General features: G+C 42.7%; 1 protein-coding gene across 1 annotated transcript in view; it reads right to left on the bottom strand.

Moving 5' to 3' along the window:
* Positions 1–23,302, bottom strand: part of SLC12A3 (solute carrier family 12 member 3) — a 204,324-nt gene extending 181,022 nt beyond the window's left edge. Inside the window, exons 1-4 of the mRNA XM_063945407.1 lie at positions 23,006–23,302; positions 13,266–13,388; positions 12,440–12,515; positions 12,260–12,355 (exon numbers count right to left, since the gene is read on the bottom strand). Of these exons, the coding sequence (XP_063801477.1) occupies positions 12,260–12,355; positions 12,440–12,515; positions 13,266–13,388; positions 23,006–23,302 (592 nt within the window). The remainder of the gene's footprint in view (positions 1–12,259; positions 12,356–12,439; positions 12,516–13,265; positions 13,389–23,005) is intronic.
* Positions 23,303–23,748: the final 446 nt, after the last annotated feature.

The following is a 23,748-nucleotide window of genomic DNA, read 5'->3' as shown; positions in this document are numbered from 1 at the left end:
TACCCACACAGTGTTTGTTCCCCGGTTGTAAGTCATATGTGTAGCGAGGTAAAGGAAGAAATTGGCTGCGCAATGTGTTAGAGCAAATTAATACTAATTAGGAGCTGACGTGTAAGAATTTAAAATGTTTTATTGTTTAAATAACATCAAGTTTAACACATAGAAACAATAAAAGTAATATAATAAAACCAAAATTAGAAACAAGACACCTTGAACTTGTGAATATATATACTGGAAATAGTACCCTCCGATTTTGGTGAGGAAACAGATCCAATTAAATAGCCATATGAAGATCCACAATCAGGTAAGCAGCTGATCCACAAGTGTCTATTAGTGATTGCCGTGGTGAGGATCTAAGTACGGCAATGCAAGAAACTGCTGTATGAGTGAATAAGTACCTCTCCGTGGGCTGGTCCCGACCGAGCGTCCTCGGTCGTAGGTTACTGCAGTGCCCAGTGCTTGACAATACAGCAGAGGAGAGGACGTGCTTATCCCTGAGTTAGTGGATACAGTTTATCAGCGGCGTGCTGGCAGGGGTCACCGGCAGCGATTGAAAAAGCCGGGACGGGGCTCAACCTGATGGTAGAAGTCACCGTCGGCAGATGGAATAGCCGGGACGGGAGTCAGAGTCTGACTGGCTCAGCATGCAGGTAGGGAGACCAATTATTTCTGGTGTTGGGTCCCTCACTTCTAATTTATCACATTTTGTTGATCACTTTTTACAACCGATAGCATCTTCACTCCGTTCACACATCAAAGATACCACCTCTTTTTTAAATGCGATTTCAAATATTAAATGGAAAGACTCTTTTTTCTTTTTAACTTGTGATGTTCAGGCGCTCTATTCCAATATCCCCCATCAGAAGGGCATCTCTGTTGTTGCTGATTATCTTGCGAAATCAGAATCCATAGACATGGAACTACAGCAATTCATTCTTGATTTTATTTCTTTTATATTATCTCATAATTACTTCATTTTCAACAAACAATATTATTTACAGACACTCGGAACGGCCATGGGGACGAGGTTCGCGCCGAGCTTTGCCAACCTGTACATGGGCGCCTTTGAGGTTGCCCATGTGTGGGGGCGGGACTTCGGCAAAGGACCTCGTCTACTATGGCCGTTACATAGATGACCTTTTTTTTATTTTTAATGGGGATATTTCACTATTCTCTAATTTTGCCAATATACTTAATGACAATGCTTTCAATTTGTGTTTCACTAGCACTATGGATAAATCCTCGATTTCCTTTCTGGATATTTCTTTGACCATAATTGACGGCCAAATTTCTACCAAAACCTTTAGGAAAGATGTCGATACCTTAAATTTTTTACATTATGATAGCTCACATTACAAACCTTGGATAAACAATATCCCTTATGGTCAACTAAGACGTATCAAACGCAATTGTAGTAATGAAGATAATTACAGATCACAGGCAGATGATCTATCTCTATCACTTTGTGACAGAGGATACCCATTGTCTCTCGTCCAAACAGCTCGTGAAAAAGTCGATGCTCTAGATCGAAAAGAGTTGCTAACTTATAATAAGAAAAATCATTCAAGATTTGACCATGACAAACCACATTTCATGTCACAATATAATAGTTCCTCCTCAAGGATTAGGAAGATCATTCATAATAATTATTCCATTCTTCTTACGGATCAAGTTCTGAGAACTGAATTAAGTGACACTCCGTCAGTCATCTTTAAAAAGTCGAACAGTCTCCAGCGACATCTTGCCCCTAGTTTTTTTATAGATAAAAGGACTTCCAAAACATCTGCTATCACAGACAAAACGTCACAATGGCTTCCTAAAATTACAGGCTGCTTTAAATGCAGTGCTAGACAATGCATTTCTTGCTCTTATATTCAGAATAACTCTAAGATGTTTTTTTCATCCGATAACTCACAATTTAACATACGTTCTTTCATTAACTGTAACAGCACCTATGTAATATATATATTAATCTGTAGCTGCAATCTCATTTATGGAGGCAGAACGACACGCAAATTACGTATTAGATTCCTAGAGCACAGACGGAATATTCTCAAGGGATTCCTGTTTCATAGTATCTCAAGACACTTCTCTGAAATACATCAGAAAAATCCAGAGGAAATTAAACTCATTGGCATTGAGACTATATCTCCCACCGCCCGTGGCGGTGATAGATATAGAAGGCTATGCCTCAGGGAAAACTATTGGATACATAAACTTAAAACTCTTGTCCCAGAGGGACTGAATGAATCCATTGAAATGGACTTATGTTAACCCTGATACTGTTCTTGCAGTCCTCCTCTTCCTGTATAATTATATAATCTGGTCCTCTCTTTCATCTCTTAATAAAATCGAAACACATCAGATAACCTGAACAAATCTTAATCATATTGATGAATTACTTACTTTCTTAATTAGATTAATGACCTTATTTCTCATCTGTTTCTCATAAACACCATCCATCACAGTATATGATATTGTAATTATTTTGTAATCCTCTCCCTTTTTTATTCATTTATTATATTTATATATTTTTTTATTCTTTTATTTATTATTTTTTTTGTCCATGTTATATATGGCAGTCAATCCATCCATTATTCATATTAACATTCATCTTAGCGAGTGGTCCTTTTATCATTTACTATTTAGTAAATAATATATATTAGTCTGTCTCAATTGTGCAGACGTTTCGGAAACTCTCCTTTAGGTTACATAAGCTATATTTACGAGTCCACTCTTAACTATAGATTTAGAGTATTTGTGGGTTCTCTGTCTACCTTAAATCTTTTTACTGCACTATGTAACCTATCAGTAAGCCCTGTGACTTAACGTGTTGGACGACCAATCCCTCTCCGTGAACTCTAATTCTTCCGGCGTGGCCGGGTGTTCGATCCTTAGCTGCTATCTGTCATTTTTTATTTTTTTATTTTATGCTGTCTCGCATCTTTTAATTATTTACATATGTTGTAGTTATGTTTTGGTATACTATTATCATATACTCCCACCTCTGGAGGTGTTATAGCCATTTACCTCTCATCCATCATGTTAGTTGACTCTGTGTAAAAATTCATATACCGCTTTAACTGGGATTCAACCCTTAATAAGGATATAAAGTGAAATCATCTATATATTTTTTAGATTATGTCATGTTAATTTATATAGATTTATTTCTTATTGTATTATGTTTTTATATATATATATTTACTGATGATTCATTTCTTTACGTGGATCAGTAATCAATAAAGTCTTTAGGAGCTGACGTATAATTTATGTTTAATTGATCGTTAATTGTTTACACATGTTGCCTATTACATTTGGGCTTTAAATACTGATAGTCTCATAGGCTGGGATACACCTTTGATAAAGTCACATGGCCTGTGACGAAACGCGTTAGGACCCCGCCTGTTTACACACCTTGACTTCACCTACCATACAGGTAGCAAGCTGCTGTTTGAGCCCGTGACACTTCGGCTCCCATCCCGGCTTTTCCGTTCACAGCCGGTGATTTCTACCTGCATGCTGAGCCAGTCAGACTCTGACTCCCGTCCCGGCTATTCCATCTGCCGACGGTGACTTCTACCATCAGGTTGAGCCCCGTCCCGGCTTTTTCAATCGCTGCCGGTGACCCCTGCCAGCACGCCGCTGATAAACTGTATCCACCAACTCAGGGATAAGCACGTCCTCTCCTCTGCTGTATTGTCAAGCACTGGGCACTGCAGAAACCTACGACCGAGGACACTCGGTCGGGACCAGCCCACGGAGAGGTACTTATTCACTCATACAGCAGTTTCTTGCATTGCCGTACTTAGATCCTCACCACGGCAATCACTAATAGACACTTGTGGATCAGCTGCTTACCTGATTGTGGATCTTCATATGGCTATTTAATTGGATCTGTTTCCTCACCAAAATCGGAGGGTACTATTTCCAGTATATATATTCACAAGTTCAAGGTGTCTTGTTTCTAATTTTGGTTTTATTATATTACTTTTATTGTTTCTATGTGTTAAACTTGATGTTATTTAAACAATAAAACATTTTAAATTCTTACACGTCAGCTCCTAATTAGTATTAAGTTGCTCTAACACATTGCGCAGCCATTTTCTTCCTTTACCTTATTCATCTCATATTGAACACGCACACAGTGTTCTGTGGCAGCGCACGTGGCAGAGCAATTTTAATTATAATACCTATATCTCCGGGCACCGTTATCTAAGGCGCTTTTTGGCAATTCTTTGTTTTTGCTGATATGTGTAGCGAGTTTGTTGTAAATTGGTCCAGGCATTCCGGAGTTATGCTGTTTCCTGAAATACTCTGTGCTCCTGTCCAACACCTTGGGGTGCTAGGAGTGACTTACCCCCACAGTGTTTTTGCCAGATTGCAAGTCATATGTGTACGAAGTTTGGTGTAAATTGCTCCAGGCAATGCAGAGTTATGCTGTCTGCAGAAATACTCTGTGCTGCTGCCTCACACCTAGGTGTGCCAGGGGTGTGTTACGCCCACAGTGTTTGTTCCCTGATTGTAAGTCATATGTGTACCAAGTTTGGTGTAAATTGCTGCAGGCATTTCAGAGTTATGCTGGAACATACATACATACATACATACATACAGTGGCGGTTCTTGCCACGGGCAAGCGGTACTTTTGCCCGGGGTGCCGCCTTCCGGAGGGCGCCGGCGCCATCCGGAGGGCACCGCACCAGGGCAAGATCCGCCACTGTGCACCCCGCAGTGCCCTGCTGTGCCCCCCCGCTTTGAAGGGAACCAGACGCGTAGCGTCTAGTTTCCCTTCATTGAGAGGACTTTAGTTGTGCGGTGCGCGATGACGTCATCGCGCACCGCACAGCAAAGGTCCTCTCCATGAAGGGAAACTAGACGCTACGGTCTAGTTTCCCTTCGTGTAGAGGACCTTTGCTGTGCGAAGCGCGATGACGTCATCGCGCACCGCACAGCATAGTGGCACAGACACTAGGGGTCATAATTGACCTCTAGTGTCTATGCTGTTCTATGGGAGAGACGTAATAACGTCTCTCCCATAGATCGAAGAGAAGAGAGAGGGGAGAAGAGCGGTGCCTCCGGCGGAGGGGGTCTGGATCAGGAACGGGGATGGTAAGTATTCTTTTTATTTATTTATTTATTTTTTTGCAGCGTCGTGACCATGCCCCCAAATGAAGCCATGCCCCCATATTTTGCCCGGGGCGCCACAAGTCTTAGAAACGGCCCTACATACATACATACATACATACATACATACATACATACATTTTTGGCGTTTTCTGTGGATGGCCAGTGACATTTGTAAAACCAGTTCTTACAGAAGCAAGCACCTGGGAGAAGCTACCTGCCAAGTTTCAAGTTTGTAGGCCTTGTGGTTTAAGAGATTTCGTGATGAATCAATCAGTGAGTCAATCTCCTTTTTTGCCTTTTATAGATATAGATATATATACATATAATTGTATTCATGTATGGCATCCAATGTTACTATTTAACAGCTATGTCACGTGACAAATTCTGCAAAAAAAAAACATAAAAAATGTACAGTTGTATAAAATGTTCAAAAAGTGAATTTCTGTCCTGAGCAATGCCGTAATGTATCCTTCGTATTCTCATATACAGTTCCTTGAAAAACATAATGAGAGTGAGTAAGCCCCATGCTCAACTGACAGGATGACTGAGGTGTTTGGAAGTGGGGAGCTTACTGGTCCAGTGTGTGTAATAGCACACATTTGTGCCTGTGTTTGCGGCAGTGAGTTCTTATTATCTCACCTGGTCGCGCTGTTCCTGACCACTGTTGGTCTAGGTAAAGCTGGAGCTGCAGCCATGTGTAGCCAAGCTTTATGCCGTAGCTGTGCTGCACCCACATCCCGGCTGGTTGGCCATGTCTCACACCACAGAGACCCAGTTGGCGGATCCAGATAAATGATTACAGCGTGCAGGTACTTGGGACATCCACGGCTCCCAGCAGTTTTTCCACACAGTCAGCCGGATGATGAATGCTCCCAACAAAGCACCTTCCTTCTCAAAATGATCGGATAGTCATTTCTCTAACGCGTTTCACACCCTTAGAGTGATTTGACTTTAGTTCAAAAATCCTTATATCCCTATCATCCTATTTGTGCTCTTCCTCCTATTGGTCAACGGAGGAACACAGGTGTATACCATCTAAGTAACACTGAATGCCTGCTATCTATAACACTGGATGCCACTCACAACAGTATATAATTCACACTTGAACACTTATAATTAAATGTAGAACACATCTATTTTGTTCTGTTTTGTTCTACAGGTATATAGTATCTTTAGAAGCCTGTCATGGAGAGATTTGCAATCAATGTTTAGCACCGGTGGATATTCAAAATATTTTAGTTTAATTTATATGACACATAAAAGATCAGCTGCACGGGGAAAGGAACCCCAGTCCTCATTGTTGCTAGACTGACGCTTAGACAACTTTCTTACAGACTCGCTGTCACGATCCGGGTAACTGGACGCCATTACCATCCAGATGTCTCCTGAAGCTGGCTCAGCATTCCAGGGCCTGAACTCAGCGGCGTTGCTGAGATCCATACTCTACATCTCCCTCCTGTCATCCAGCAGTGCTGTCACAGCGGCCTCATGTTATCTTTAAACTGGCGTCTCCGGCCCGCCGTCGCTCCTATGTTTTCAGTTCACAGATTCTTCAGAGTAACGTCTCCTGCCTGCTGCGGCTTCTGATGTCATTCATGTGTTTCCAGTGTGCAGGTTGTCTGTGTGGCGTCTACTGCCCTCTGCGGCATCCGCCGCCATTGCTACTGAATTCCCCCATGGTTTTCCCAAACTAACTTTCCCTTCAGGTACTACATGGGCGCAGCCATGTTGGTTTTGGTTACATGTCTTAGTTTACACCAATCCGCTGCTCCACTGGAACTTGCTTAATTGTTTGGCCAATGCCTGCCTCCCTGCAGGTATAAATATCCTGTGCCTGAACCAGGAAATTGTCAGTGCTTTGGTTGTCAAACCTTGTGTTACCAGTCTCTCCTTCCTGTGGTCATTTTTGCTTCAGGTTTTTCAGCTCCTGCTTCCAAACTCCACTAGAGACCCGCACCAGCCAACCACCTTGTGGTGCTGCCTGACTCCACAGTGCTTTGTGAGTGCATCTCAATCCTGGCTATTATTACACCAGCTTCCAGCGCCTAGCTTCCAGTGGTGATCAACTTCTAAGCATTATCGGTGCTCCGCCATCGATTACCTACAAACCATCGATTTCCATATTCATTGAACTCTAGCATCATTTATGCACAGTATTCTATGGTTCATCATCTGGCTGGTTCCGTCCAGCATACTCAGCAGTCTACCACATTGTACAGTGTTGCCAACTTCCAGTAAACACCTGCTGGTCCGTTCCTCATCTTTATTTCAATACTCTGCATACGGGTTTCTGGTTAAGGACATTCCAACTCCTGGTCAATAAGAACTGTACTTGATAATGCCAGATAATACCAGAACCCTGTGGCATCTGCCAACCTGCAGCTTTCCAAGGAACTGTTACTGTATTATTTGCTGAATTCATTCCTGAAAAGTACTGCTGTTGTTTTATACGAACTGTGCTTAATAAAAACCATAGACTTTTACTCCAGTTGTCATGGTCACGCCTTCGGGCATTTGTGCTGCATTCTACCTGCATGTCTAAGGGTCTGATCCAACCCTCTAAATTTAATTACATCTCAGCCCTTACAACTGAGGCTGCCTCTCGTCAGCTCCAGCCCTCAGTTGTGACACTCCCACATACACATGATGTTTAACAAATATATTTCACCAATGTATTAACTTAGTATAAAGGCAAAATATATAGAAGAGGGAGAATAAATATAATCTTAAATGTAATCATCAAAAATCAGCTACTGAGGGGAATCGAACCCTAGTCCTCACTGTCACTTGGCTGACGCTTAGATCACTGTCCTACAGACTTCCACATACATAAGATGTTTAAGAGATGTAATTAACCAATGTATTAGCTTAGTATAAAGGCAAAAATATATAAAAGATGAAATCTATAGAAAACATAGATAGTACACATTTTAATGGAGAATAAATGTCCACCAATTGTAAAGAAACCAGTATCCATCACTTTACTAGTGGTTGATGGATAGTCCCAAAGCCCAAAATGCTTTCCAACATTCATCAGATCTATCTAGATATCGGGCGACATGCAATTTTTTATTTATTATCGACTCTTTTGAGAGACTGAAGAATACATACATTATAAACATACAATAATCAGATGAGAACTGAATAGTGCCCATGATGTTTTTTCATTTACAGCTTTGAGATATTATCTACTAATGGAGACAAGGACAAGTCTTGCAGTTGGGTCTGTGTTGGGTTGTTAATAGACTCTCGCCTTTAACCCTATTTTTTCCGTTCACTTCTGTGAACAATTTACTCTAAAACTTTAACTTGTATTAATCATGAATAAATAAGTAAACTCACTATTTTACCACTGTTATACATTTCCAGGAAATTCATAGTCTAATTATGGGTTCATAACCGAACCATTTATCTCCAGGTATGATTGAGCAGCTGCCAAATTGTTTGTCTGCTCATAACGGAACCATGTCAGTATATATACGGCACCAGTATTTGACAAAAAATGACAAGATATTTTTTGTCGATGTTATTACAAACCAGACATCCACTTGTAATTAAACATAGTGATGGTAAAATACCTCACAAGCCTCCCTGCACTATAGATCCCATTGTATTTAATCTAGATCATATCCTCGTAGGTAACGGATACACCTCCATCATTACACTATGCAAAGGACTCCAAGTCAATGTTGTCATTTAGACCAGTGGTTCTCAACCTCGGTCCTCAAGTACCCCCAACAGTTTATGTTTGTACATCCAGTGAGTGAAATGAATAATTAGTTTTCCATTCAACATTCCTTAATATATTCAACAGAATCATTGTGTCACGTATATATGATCTCAATTTAACCACGTGCTTCTGTAAAAAATAGTCAATAAACTATGAAAGACTGGAAGTGAGGGCCAATATACTAGAAATTATGGGTCTCCCAGGAGGTGCAGTAAGCAAATTGTGAATTTTGGGAATGCGATAAAATATATGAATGATGGGAAACTTAATAAACAAAAAGAAAATTCATCCTTGGAAATTATTTCCTTTCGAAGGGGTTCTTCCAACAGGGTCATATATTCCTGTGAAAAGGTCTCAGTTGCATCTCTCTGCAATTTGCGTAGAAAGCACCATCTCCTAGTTGTCTCTGAGCCTCTAATAAATAGTAGGCTCTATCTAGCAGAAGTTGCAGAACTACCCCTCCGCCATTGTCGGCGCTCTTAATTACCAAAGAGTTGTCCTGCTCCAGCTGTTTCAATGCAATACCCTCTTGTTTTGTTAAATTAGACCACTACGATTTTTAACCACAGAGTTTTTTGTAAAAATACAGAATTGTATCATTTCTGGTTTTGTTTTCTAAATTGAAACGCGTTAGAGGAATGACTCTCCGATCATTCTGAGAAGGAAGGTGCTTTGTTGGGAGCATTCATCATCTGGCTGACTGTGTGGAAAAACAGCTGGGAGCCGTGGATGTTCCAAGTACCTGCACGCCGTAATCATTTACCTGGATCCGCCAGCTGGGTCTCTGTGGTGCGAGACATGGCCAACCAGTGGGGCGGTGGGCGCAGTACAGCTACGGCACAAAGCTTGACTATACGCGGTTGCAGCTCCAGCTCTGGTTAGATCAACAGCGGTCAGGAACAGCGCAAGCAGGTGAGATAATAAGAACTCACTGCCACAAACAGCACACATTTGTGCCTGTGTTACACACACTGGACCGGTAAGCTCACCACTTCAACACCTCCGTCACCCTGTCAGTTGGACAAGGGGCTTACTCACTCTCATTATATTTTTCAAGGAACTGTATATGAGAATACGAAGGATACATTATGGCATTGAACAGGACAGAAATTCATTTTTTGAACATTTTATACAACTATACATTTTATTTTATTTTTGCATAATTTGTAACGTGACATAGCTGTTAAATTGTAACATTGGATGCCATACATGAATATAATTATATGTAAATATATATAAGGGAAACGTTTTATTGAAACTACAGTTTTCTTTGATGTAAATTACGTTTATTCTGGTATATAGATATAGTATACAAATTAAAAGTATAATTAAACTATACATGTGTCTTCAGTCAGTACGTGCACCTGGTACTTCTTTATAGTGCAATTAGTCACTTTCTCTACAATTTTTAAATCCACTTCTTAGCTGCTTTCTAAGGTATTACATAGATTAAGATGATGTCAGATGATTCAGATAATGTGGGGATAAAAGCTGTTCCATTTATGTATGTGTATTATGTAAATAATGTAAACACAGATATGTAAATGGAAGCCACATATAGTTAATCATTTTAGAATCTAGAGTGACAGCAAATGCTTTCAGAAAATGGCATTATAGATTATGGCCTTAATGCACAGTGAGACGTACACATATTTGTTTAGCATATACTGCATGATAGCCAGAGCTGAATTAACAACAAGGCAGCTGGGAAGGTCGCCCATTGGACCCCCACATAGCGACATCACCAGTGTAGGGGACATATGGGAACTGGGAGTTCTGTGGGGAATTACAGTGTGTATAACACATTTGTGGTGCTGGGAGTATTTATACATTATACTTTTTATAATAACATCGCCAGGATATAGTCCTGACAATTTTATTGGTGGGTGTCCCTACAAGTTAATTACACTAAGGCCCCCCAAACAGGGGCATAGCTAGAACTTTGTGGGCCCCATAGCAACATTTTGAAAGGACTCCTGTCCCAATGCTTCTAGAGAGACACCTCTTCAAGGCAGTTGTTAATGTTATGCCCCATAGTAGTGCCCTAGTTCATTTTATGCCCCACAGTACAGTAAAGACTGAATTGTTATGTAAATGTGGCTGATGCAGACCTGCAGAGAAGCACACCTGCGTCTGTTAGGTGTGGCATGTTATGGTTCTCTCTCCCCAATCCCCCGCACTCCCCCCTTCCCCCCCCCCCCCCCCGGGCTGCAGCCCAGGGGTTGTAATAATAATACTAATATTAATAATAATATTTATTGTAATAATGTTATCTATATAGCACTTTTCTCCCAGTGGGAATTAAAGTGCTTTATAGTTACAGATTATAAAGCAATTAAAACAGAAGTAACTTTAGTATTAACAGATTACAGAGCAGAGAGCTAAGCATTTGTGTTGTTTTTCTTTTACAAAATAAAGGGGCATTAATGAAATGCTGAGCAACCAGGGAAGTCTTGCGTCTGTATTTGAGGGTTCTGAATAGAGATGAGCGGATTCGGTTTTACTCTGATTTACTCGGTTCTCAAAACGGCATCTTATTGGCTATTCAAAACACGTGACATCCGTGAGACAATAAAATGCTGTTTTGAGAACCGAGTAAATCCGAGTAAAACCGAATCCGCTCATCTCTAGTTCTGGAGTATTTGAGGGTGTCTGGAGAAGAGGCCTCCTATACCAGTGGTCAGGGAACAGGGGGTAAATTACCCCAAATGGGGTAAAAATGAAATTCCTGGGGGTAATGGACGGTCACGCTGTCGAGACCCAGCCCCGTCCGGCTCGCAATGTGACGTGCTGACGTCACACCGCGCTCCCTCACGCCCGCCCTTCCTGCGCTGTCCTGTCCTCCCACCCGCTGCCCGCCAACCCACACACAGAACTTAAAGTGTTCTGTGGCTGACGGAGTTCCACAAGATCAGACAGTGGTCCACATAACAGTGGGAAATTCCCACTGACATTACTGAGGTGAGGATGTGACCATCTGTCTCCTAAAAGTCGTGTCTCCTTCCCCCCTCAACCATCTTTCTTACATTCATTCTGGTGTTTTGGGGAGAAATTGTTAATTAACCCATTCATTACCCAAAAATAATTGTCGAAAGTAATAAAAAAAATATATATATATTTATATATATACACACACACACACACACACACACACACACACACACACACACACACACACACACACACACACTATCTCAGAAATGCCATATAAACAGTGATAACCAGTATATATGCACAATAATATATGATTTCTTTCCTTTCAAATCAAGGGGGTAACATCGGCGTATCTAAATATATTTTGGTGTAAAAAGTAAAAAAGTTCCCTGACCCCTGTCCTATACTGTGCGAGGAAGCGAGTTATAAAGAGGTCTACAAGATTTTTGAAAGCATTATAAATGTAATTACCTGACTTGACTTTCCCATTGGTGGAAATGGCTGAGATGGACAATCCTGTGATGGTGGTGACCGTCACAGACATGAAGATAATAAGCCAGGTTAGCGCTATAGGAGTGAGCAGAGGATTAATGTGAGATACTGTATAACACAAAGCACATGGAAAATGCTGGTCTTGCACAGTGCACTTACCTATCCCAGCCTGAGCAGTGATCCATGGCAGCCGCAGATACAGAATCACTCCCCAGATATTCAGCATGCAGCGGATCTAGATAGACATAAACAATTTTACATTGCAATATAGTCATGGTGAATGGAATAAATACATTTATCTTAACAACCAAATAAAGCATATTTAATAACACAGTGCAAACTGTAATGCAGAACAACTAATGTGACCAACACTAATTGGTCACTATGGAACACAGCCGATTCTGTGACTGTAACTGTATAATCTAATAGGTGACAGCAACAAGCAGAAACGTTTACTGCTTAAGAGGGAACTTTATGGAAATCAGTGTACAAGAAAATGAGTATAGCTATCAAATGTCAAGTGCAGCTAAGTAATAATGCTGCTGCTGGTGGTGGTGGTAACACATTGTTGCCTTCTGCAACAGAGACAGTTTAACATTGCAATATCTATTTCATAGGAACATCAGTCGATAACTATAGTGAAAGAATCACTTCCATATTCCTATAATAATATAATCTACTAGACTAGTGCACTGAAAATGTTTATAGAATAAACAGAATACAAATAAATTTAGGGTGTAGTATGGTATGCCGGCGGCCAGCATACCGGCGCCGGGATGCCGACTGCCGGCATATTCTCCCTCCAGGGGGGTCGCGGTCCCCCAAGAGGGAGAAAAGTGGTCGGTATGCCGGGTGTCGGGATTCCGGCGCTGGTATACTGTGCGCCGAGATCCCAACAGCCGGCAAACTGAATACCACCCATAAAATTGGGCTATATCACAATACACAATTGACCTCATACAGTATCTGTCATTTTTCAACTTACCATTACTCCTTTCATCCACCCAAATCTGACAGGTTCTCCATCAGGCTTTTGCGCTGCACCCTCAGTTTCGCCATCGGGAGGGTCCAAACTGGCCTCGTACACAGGAGGCCGCAGGTGATCTTGCTATGGAGACAGAAGAATATTACCGTTCACTTTAATTGCTTCCGCACCATATTCATTACTAAAGATTTTAGAAGGTTTTGGTCTAAACTCCACCCACTTTGTGCAAGCTCCACCCCATTCAAGGCCTGCAATTTGGCTCCATCCTGCTAAAAATCACACACTGTACGCTATAGTTGTGGGCAGGTGATCCTTTGCTTTTTACCAGACCTGCTGTGGAAAATCAGGGTAATACTAAACAATGGGGGAGATTTATCAAAGTGTGGATAGAGATAAAATACCAACCAATCAGCTCCTAACAAGGGTTAGACTGGCCCACCCCCTCCTCTAAGGAATAGGTTCCAGACTGTGCACTCGAATTATAGATTATGAATATATAATATTATATGAAACTGGATTATGGTGTATGTTCCATACCTCCCAACTGTCCCAATTTTCGCGGGACAGTCACATTTCTTTAGGACCCGTGGGCCGCAGTGTCCCGCGGTGGGGAGCGGGCAGTTGGGAAGCTCCTGTGACTCACCGCTCTGCTTAGCATAGCAGCGGTGAATAGATGCTGTGCGCATGTGCACAGCGTCTATTCACTGAAGACAGGGAGAGGGGGCATGCCAGTGGCTCAAAGAGCGCTGGACATGCCCCCTCAGTGATGAAAACAGGGGCGTGGCTCGCGATCGCAGCACTCCCGCAAAGCCATGCCCCCTTTTCAATAGACCATGCCCCCTTTTTAAAAATCGGGCGCAGCTTCGCCACGCAACAGTCCTGCTTCCAGTATCATAAATGTTGGGAGGTATGATGTTCTACAGTACATTTCAGTTATTAATCTGGTACTTTATCATGCATGCACAAGCAGTGCTTACTGTATATATGTTTACAAGGGGCCCAGACCATACTAATACAGTAGAAACATAGAATTTGACGGCAGATAAGAACCATTTGGCCCATCTAGTTTAGTAGTTAGCCAAGACTCTGTGGTAGCTGTCCACACACCTTCTGGAGGCTAACCACACCCCTAAGCATGGGTCCCTACCTCTTCATTTCCCTGATGGGCCTCTCATACCCTGTCCGACACTGAGTACTAACTTTTACAAACTAAGGGGTCTATTTACTAAGCCTTGGAGAAAGATTAAGTGAACAGAGATAAAATACCAACCAACCAGCTCCTACGTGCCATGTTGCAGGCTGTGTTTGAAAAATGACAGGAGCTGATTGGTTGGTACTTTATCACCATGCAATTTATCACTCCCCAAGGATTAATAAATCTGGGCCTGAATATGTCAACAAGGGAGGAGTAGGACCTTGGCACCATGAATCACATCATTCCGGCCTGCTTGCGATCCATAATGCAGAATTCTGCTACATTTTGCAATAGGTGGAGGGGGTACAACACGCTGCACCCATTTCTTCAATATCTACTTCACAGGAGTCCCATGTCAGCACTGCAAAATCACCGGGAAAATGGCTTATGTGCCATTTTCCCAGCATTTTGCTCATGTGCTAGAGGGAAATCGCTGGGAAAACGGCCATTGCGCCATTTCTCTGGAGACCTGTGCATGTGCAGTAAACTCTGGCACAGCGCCAGAAACTACTAGCGGTTAGTAATATGCTGCCGCAAGATAGACAGAAGGGGACTTGGAGACAGCACACAGGCCCCCATCTCTCTTAATATGCCCCTGCTGCACACCCTGTGCCCATGTTCTGAAATATCAACCCCTCCTGAGTCCCACGTCAACAGTGGCAGTAATGCACAAATCACTGGGAAAATGGCATGGCATCCATTGTCCCATAGACGTGCAATCAGGGGAGGCAGTGCCTCCCCTGTCATTAATGATTAGAATAATACAAAGAAGATACTTATGACACATATTCTGTGTCATAAGTATCTTCGTTATATTATTCTAATCATTTTAATACATTTAAACAGTTTAAGAGGCACTGATAACATGGGGATAAAGCGGAGGGTGGGGCTAATCACTGGGCTGTAAAAGCCCACAGAAAAAAGTGGAGAAAGAGGCACTAATGTAAGTGCCTCATTGACAGGGACAGATTTGATTGGACAGCGGATCCAGTGCTTGATCCGCTGGTTCAATCACCCATACGCGGCGGCATCAGTGATCACCTCCCTCTCCTAATTTTCCCAGTCTCCGCGCTGCTGGTGGTGGGAGCCTGACCTCAGCAGCAGCTGCGCAGTAACCTCCTCCGTTACCCCACCGGAATGTGATGTGCCCGCTTCCTGCTCACCCCGTATCGGAGCCACATGTTTGGAGCCTTCGCCCGCCTCCCTCTCCTGTGTTGCTCTCTCCCCACGCCACCACGATGAGCAGCTAGAAGAGCCGCTCCCTCCGCCGCCAAGACAAGGAGCTGCTGGCGGCCAGCACTTACTCAGCCACTGGCTGATCCGTATCCCCCTCCCAGCTGACACTGAACGGCAGGGACAGAAAGCCCAGCAGTACTGAAGAATGTGTCTCTGTGGCTGTTCTCCTTTTCATCCAGAGCCACCACAGCATCCGCCAGAAGGACACCACGGTCAGTGCCTCGCACCTCTGCAGGAGGTTCTGCAGCAGCTGCACCTCCCTTGTTCTGAGTATGAAAGTCTTTTTTTTACTTTGGGAAAAAATCCAGGGATAGACTAAAACTCTCTACATATATTAATTTCTGGGTGTCCAGCACTCCTAGTAATCGGATGTTTGGTCCTGGTGCCCTCCGTGGAAACAGAATACAGTAAAATGAAGAAACTGCGGCACTCACAGGACTAGAGTGTATTTCAAGATCACATCAAAGTTTCCAACGTTTTGGGGCTGCGGGTTCCGAAACATTGGAAACTTTCATATAATCTTGAAATACACTATTTACTTCAAAAGTCCTGTGAGTGTTGCTGTTTCTTTGTTTTACTGTATAAATAAATATATACATATTAGAGATGAGCGGGTTCGGTTTTACTCGGATTTACCCGAATCTCCTCATTGGCTATCAGACGTCACGTGTTTTGGTTAACCAATAAGAAAAATCCAGAAAATAAGAAATGGCGATAATTCTGGCGTAAAGAACCGAGTAAATCCGAACCCGCTCATCTCTAATACTTCCATGCACAGAAGAAATAACACAGAGAAAATGGTCACAGCTTCATTTTCTTGGTGATTTGTGCATGCGCGGTAATCTCTGTCACAATGCCAGTGTGTACTCATTTGTGCTGCCGGCTAGAGAAGAGGGAGCCCAGACACAGTATGCACATGATCCCCTTCCTCTCTTAATATGCCCCTGAATGTAAATGTCATGCAGAGGATAAAACTGTGCATGTAAGGGAGAGCAGGCGGTAATACATTTATACATGATGTTTGCAGGACTGCTGCCAGCTTAAAAATGATATATGTTGAAGTCAGAGGTCAAAATAAAATCAACTGTTCTAAGCAAGATAAAGAATCCACACTCAGTTAATACAGATTTGAAAATGAAGCACCGAGAAGCCTAAATAAACTTGTATGAAATCTTCAGCTACAGCATACGGTACAGTGATATTATGTGAAATATCAAACACTTCTATTCTATGTAAAATAAATATAAACACAGCATTAGGTTGTTCCTGGTTCCTATTCATGAGATGTTTCTAAAACGACAGTATAATTATTTGCGTCTGTTCACTGGTAGACTAGTTACCAGCCCGTCAAACTTACGGAACAACATAACAGTAATGTATGGAGCAACACTTGAATTGCTCTGTCGGGTGCCATCTAGTGGCTGCTGGTGCGCATAACCAGTGCTTAAAGTGGTCCTTCAGAGGTGGTGGAACTCACCCCCCACCCCACGGCGCCCATGTAACAAAGGTATTGCGCGCCCCACAAAAAATGGGCGTGGTCTCAAAAAGAAATTGGTGTGGTCACAGAATAGTAATAATGCCCACAGTGGTAGCACCCCATAATACACATAATGCCCACTGCAGTAGCGCTTCTTATACAATGCCCACAGTAGTAGTGTTCCTTATGCAATGTCTACTGTACTGCTAGTGCCCACAGTGGTAGTGCCTCTTATATAGACCCCATAATAGTGGTGCCCCTTATGCAATGCCCGCAATTGTTGTGCCCCTTATGTCCCCAGAAGTGATGCTCCTTATGAAGTGCCCTCTTTACAATGCCCTCATTAGAAGGGCCATCAGTAGTAATGCCCTTAATGGTAATGCCCCTGTGTAGTATTGCCCCCAGTAGTAATGTTGCCTGTACTAATGCCCCCAGTCGTTTAGCCCCCTGTAGTTTAGCCCTAGTAGTTATGCCCCCAGTGGTAATGCCCCTGCAGTTATGACCCCTTAGTTCCCCCCCCCCTTTCGTTTAGCCTCCCAGTGGTAATGCCCCCAGTAGTTTAGCCCCAGCAGTTTGCCTGCTTGTAGTTTAGCCGCCAGCAATAATGCCCCCTTGTAGTTTAGCCCCTGTAGTTATGCCCTGCTTGTAGTTTAGCCCCAGTAGTAATGCCCCCAGTAGTTTAGCCCCTGTAGTTATGCCCCCAGTAGTTTAGCCCCTGTAGTTATGCCCCCAGTAGTAATGCCCTCCTGTAGTTATGCCCCCAGTAGTAATACCCTCCTGTAGTTTTCCCCCCGTAGTAATGCCCTCCTGTAGTTTGCCCTCAGTAGTAATGCCCTCCTGTAGTTTGCCCCCAGTTGTTAGCCCCTTTGTAGTTTGCCCCCTGAAGCTTGCCCCCTTGTAGTTAGTCCCCAGTAATAATGTCCCCCAGTAGATGCCCCCCAGTAGTAATGCCCTCATGTAGTTAGCCCCCAGAAGCTTGCCCCCTTGTAGTTGGCCCCCAGTAATAATGTCCCCCAGTGGATGCCCTCCTGTAGTTTGCTCCCAGTAGTGATGCCCTCCTGTAGTTTGCTCCCAGTAGTAATGCCCTCCTGTAGTTTGCCCCAGTTGTTAGCCCCTTTGTAGTTTGTCCCCAGAAGCTTGCCCCCTTGTAGTTTGCCCCCCAGTAGCTTGCCCCCTTGTAGTTGGCCCCCAGTAATAATGTCCCCCCAGTAGTAATGCCCCCAGTAGATGCCCCCCAGTAGTTTGCCCCAGTAGTTCACCCCAGTAGTAATGCCCCCAGTAGTAATGCCCCCTGTAGATGCCCCCCCAGGTAGTAATGCCCCCCCAGTAGATGCCCTCCATAGATGCGCCGCTACACTAAGGAAGGAAACAGTCACAATACTTACCAAGCCCCGCTCCCGCTTCCAGACCGCTGCAGTCCTCTCTTGCCGCCCGCTCCTCGGCACTATGGGAGAGACGTCATGACGTCTCTCCCATAGCGTACATTGACAGCGCCGGAAGCCGGAGCTCAGTACTGAGCTCCTGCCTCCGGCTGCCGCCGGGCGCCCGCTGGTAACGCAATCTCAGCGGGCGCCCGGCCTCACGCTGCACACAGCGGGTTAGGTGAGCTGGAGGAGGCGGAACTGTGTTCCGTCTCCAAGTGGAACTCACGGAACGCAGTTCTGCCCGTTCCGGCTCACTTTAACCCCTGCGCATAACACTTCCCACAGTGGTGAGGAGCAGCGTTAGTCTTTTATTATATAGGATGGTGCAGTGCAATGTTCTGTGCTTCTTGAGAGAGATTAATAAAAATTTGGTGAGACCATTACAAGTAAGGGATGGTATGGCCATAGGGGCTCAGTGGTTAACATTACTTAGTGCTATGGCCTTGGTTTAATATTGGCTAGAGTATAATGTCATGGCAATAGTATGACCTTCCACTATACAAATGTACTATATCCATGGTCCAAATACCTACTGGTAAGCTAACTGGCTTCTGGCTGAATTATCCTGGGTATCGTTGTACCTGTTATAGGAAAATTAGACTGCTGGCATTACCGAGGCAGGGACAGAGGTATGAATATGTCATTGATTGTACAATACTGCGGAATATGTTGGCATGATAGAAATCAGAATCAGAATCAAAAGCAGCTTTATTGGCCAGGTGTACTCATGTACACTAGGAATTTTTTGTGGTACAATGCATCGCCAAGCAGCAACATGAAGGGGGAATACATAGCATAAGAAGGAGGAAAAACGTAGCATACATTACACACATTACACGTATGAGTTCATACTGCACATTGTAACTGTACGATAGACTCGACATATTAGACATATTAGACATATAAGACTAAAAACGAAGGCTGCTTGGCAGAGCAGCACCGAGGCAGCCATCCGCGGCGCCAACTTGAACTCAAACAATGCATATAATACAGAAGGTTTAAGTAATACATCAAAAGATAAACCACACAGACAAAAAAAAAGTAATGCCTTTGATTCAATACCCCCAAATTAAATTCCTCATATGTAAGACATAAATATACAGTAGTCAAGTTTGAAATAGTTATATTTGTAAGCATAGTCACTATAAATCAAATATACAGTAATAAGGAACTTGGATGGTTATCTTGTTTAATGTTCATGTTACTGTAGTTTTGTAATGGTTTACACCAGTGGTTTCCAATACGAGTTGCTGTGGCACCCTGGGGTGCCTCAGGACACTTGCAGGGGTGCCCTGGGTTGGTTGTCCGGGATCAATTCAAAAAATTTATGGTCAATATAATCGCCAAAACTAGTGCTGGTGGCTCCCTTTCATAAGATATGTGGAGAAACATAACTAAGCTAAAGGATGACTTACAAGCACACTAGATGTACGAAGTGGTTCTTATCTGCCATCAAATTCTATGTAATTTATTTAACTGAATATTTTTTTCTGAATTTGTGTGTAGCAAACCTTTGGCCTAGGGGTGCTGTGAAAAACATTCTGATACGCTAGGGTGCCGTGATTCAAAACATTTGGGACCACTGGTTTACACAAATCCATAATGCTTACACATACAAAATATGAAAAAGCTGAAGTATAATAAAAACAAGCCTCCAAATGACATAGTTCTACAGCTGTGTTTTGACTTGTCTCCCAAAATTTCAAGTAACAACCAAGAGATAAGTGGCAGTAAATCTATAATGACACATGTACTGAATATGTTTTGCATCTTATGTGAAAGGAGCATTAAAATACAATTGTACTTTTTATTGTTTCAAAGACATGAAATATACATTTATAAAAAATAAAAATAAACTCAAAAAGGTCTAGAACTGTAAAAGAAACTAGCGTGCTAATCTGAATCTAGGATACAGGAGTACATTGTAATAGTTTTATAAAATACGTGTATTTTTATTTTTACATCATTGTCCGATAGATACATTGTTGAAAGGCATATAAAGCCTCAGTAAACCCATGTGGATAATATGCTGTTAATCATTTCTCTTTGTCCCCAGTGGGCAATGTATCAGTGAAGGTTTGTGGAAGGTTTTCCAGTTCACTGTACAAGGAGCATCCACTTATGTTAGCAAATATACAAGTTCTCTATGTAGCAATTGAAATTGGGATACTGTAGATGGGAAAAGAGATGATCACTGATGCGTAAAAGTGCAATATAAATAGTAGCACCCTTTGGCCCTCATTCAGCATTGGTCGCTAAATAGCGAAAAAAAATTGCAAACGGACACTTTACAGCTGTTTCTGCATGTGCAGCATCTGTAGGCAGCGTACGTGCAGATGCTGCGCAGAAGGATGCGATCGCAATGTGACTGACAGGCGGCGGGCATTCGGGTTCAACAAGGCGGCATTGGGGGAGGGGGAGGGATTGGTCCTGGAAATGCAGGCATGTCATAGGAGTTTTCAGGGGGGCCTGATGACGTTGCCTGCATTTCCTGCGACAGGAAACATGGTGGCACTGCGCCTGCCTGCAAAGCCGGGCTGCGTACACGGGGGGCTACCACTAATTGCTGATTTCTGCGATGTGATCGTATCGCTGGGTGGCGATTAACATGCTTGGTGGCCTTGCCCTGTGCTGGGCGGCCCCCTGCATGTGATTGTAAGCAGTAGCAGTTTTGCTTTTTTAGAAAACTGCTTCTGAACCTGAATGAGGTCCTTTATTAGGAAATAGCGCAGAACAGAGCGATTTGTCACCAACTTGTCATCTGAATAAAACTACTCTGTGGGCTAAATTTACTAAGATGGGAGTTCTATTTAAGATGGGATGTTGCAAATAGCAACCAATCAGATTCTACTTCTCATTTGTCTAGCACCTTCTAGAAGATAATACCTGGAATCTAATTGGTTGCTATGAGCAACATCCCATCTTAAATAGAACTCCCATCTTAGTAAATTTACCCCTGTGTCTGGGGGTACAAATATTAGCTTCAAAAGGCTTGAAAGAAATGCAAGATGGAACCATGGATTATACACAACATAACAAGCTCACAAAATGATGTCTTATAAAAAAATAAAACATTCCATTCTTTGGTGGGACAAGAAAAAAACGTAAAAACGTTCAACGTGACATTGCTGGCATTAAGCAGTATTGTAGAGAGAAACATGAAAATCACAGATATACAGTAACCAGCTTTTTAATAAACATTCAACCAAATAACAGCTAGAAATCTAGTGTATGAAAATATTATGAATCCAAGTCATTGATGAATCTTCATGCAGTAGATTTGCAGCCCAAAATATACACACTAAAGGGTAGATTTATCAAAGCTTGGAGAGAGATAAAGTACCATCCAATCAGCTCCTCTCATTTTTCAAACACATCCTGCAAAATGACAGCTAGAAGCGCATTAGCTAATACTTGATCTCTCTCCAAGCTTTGATAAATCAAACTTGCCAAGAGAACAACAGCTAATAAGGACATTGCTGAAATAAAGGTCAGGGCATGTAGCTCACTTTGCTACTCGCTGCGACAACGCATGCTGCTATGTACTGTACTGCTCAAAGACTAACAGAACGCAACAAAACAGGTTTCATTTGATTTTTTTAAACTAAGGGGGAGATGTGGCAAACATTCTAAATAGGACAAGTGCTGGTGATGCCCACAGGAACCAATCAGATTCTATAATTATAGAATGGACAACATCAGTGGTTCTCAAGTCCTCAGGACCCCAAACAGATCACATTTTCCAGGTCACCTAGTAGGTGCACAGGTGTAGTCATTATTCACTGATACACTTTAAAAGATCCACAGGTGGAGCTAATTATTTCTTTTGTGATTCTGTGAGGAGACTTGAAAAATAGGAACTGTTTGGAATCCTGAGGACCGAGTTTGAGAACTAAATAACAGTTGAGGCCAGTATTCTATGTTGCTGCGGACGGGCGCGCCAAGTTCATTTCGGCTCGCTACTCCCGGAGGTAGCAAGCTGATATACATGTAAAGAGACCCGTTTGGGTGCCCAAACGGGTCTTTTCACGATCACGCCCATTAGTTTAGTCAGGTTTAAGTGCTTTGCGTGCCTAAACCCGACTGTACTAGACACGATAGGGGCGATAACGGGGGACATTTGAATATTGCCCCTCTATCTCCCATCACTTTAGACGGGAGATAGGGGACGCGTTAAGATTTGAATTCCCCCCTTAGAATCTAATTGTCATGGGCAACATCACCACTTTGCCCCCTTTAGAAGATTAGATAAATCACTGCCTAAAGTACTAAAAATACTCCATTATTTGACACAGCAACCTAGCTGATAATTAGTGTCATAATAATCTTGTTAAAGATTTGACAGTTTTAATTGGGGAAGAAACTAACAGAGAGCACTGCATTCTGGTCACCAGCTCCTGTATCTCACCTTTAGGATAGAGTGAAGATCTTCCAGTGTAGGCCTGGATTTCTTCACCTCTCCAGATACTTCAGTATTAGCATAGTGGTCATAACTTGGTACGGCGTCAAGAGTATTGTATCCAAAAGTTCTCATGTAAAAGGTACTGGACTGGGTGAGATTATTGACGTTAAAGGTATCATAGGCTGCTTCTTGTTGCCCATACTGAGATTTGGCACTTTCCTCTGTGCTGATCAAGGAGCGAATGGTGAACCTGCCGCTGCATGGGGCGCCGTCTGCCAGGGTCTCATCTCTGCTTTCAGCCATGTCATCCCCAGACTGTGGTTCACAGGAAACTTATTCCATTAAATTCGAAGTGGGGGTTTTATACTCTGGAGAACTGGTAGAAACCAAACCTGAAAATCACTAACAAGAATATTAGGCCATTGGATGGCTTTACTGAGAAAGTCACAGCCTGGGGCCAAAGAAAATTGCTAACTGAGCTGAGTGTACCTGCTGATCAGAGAGATGATAAAGAAGCCACACAATCAGTAATGGGAACGGTAGCCTTCAAATGTAACCTCTGTTTCAATTTTTTCCATAGAGTTTAAAATAAGTTATTACTGTGTCCAGTATAACACAATTGTTTTATGGATTTCTTTGTCTGCAGCGTGGTTTCAATTTGGATCATTATTTTACAGAATATTAATTTACTAATGAATAGTGTGCTTTGCCCAGCTACCCAAATGCAAACTGTTTTGATGACTTAACTG

The sequence above is a fragment of the Pseudophryne corroboree genome, chromosome 11 (assembly GCF_028390025.1).
Source record: "Pseudophryne corroboree isolate aPseCor3 chromosome 11, aPseCor3.hap2, whole genome shotgun sequence".
Classification (NCBI taxonomy): domain Eukaryota; kingdom Metazoa; phylum Chordata; class Amphibia; order Anura; family Myobatrachidae; genus Pseudophryne; species Pseudophryne corroboree.
This window is presented reverse-complemented; position numbering and strand designations above follow the sequence as displayed.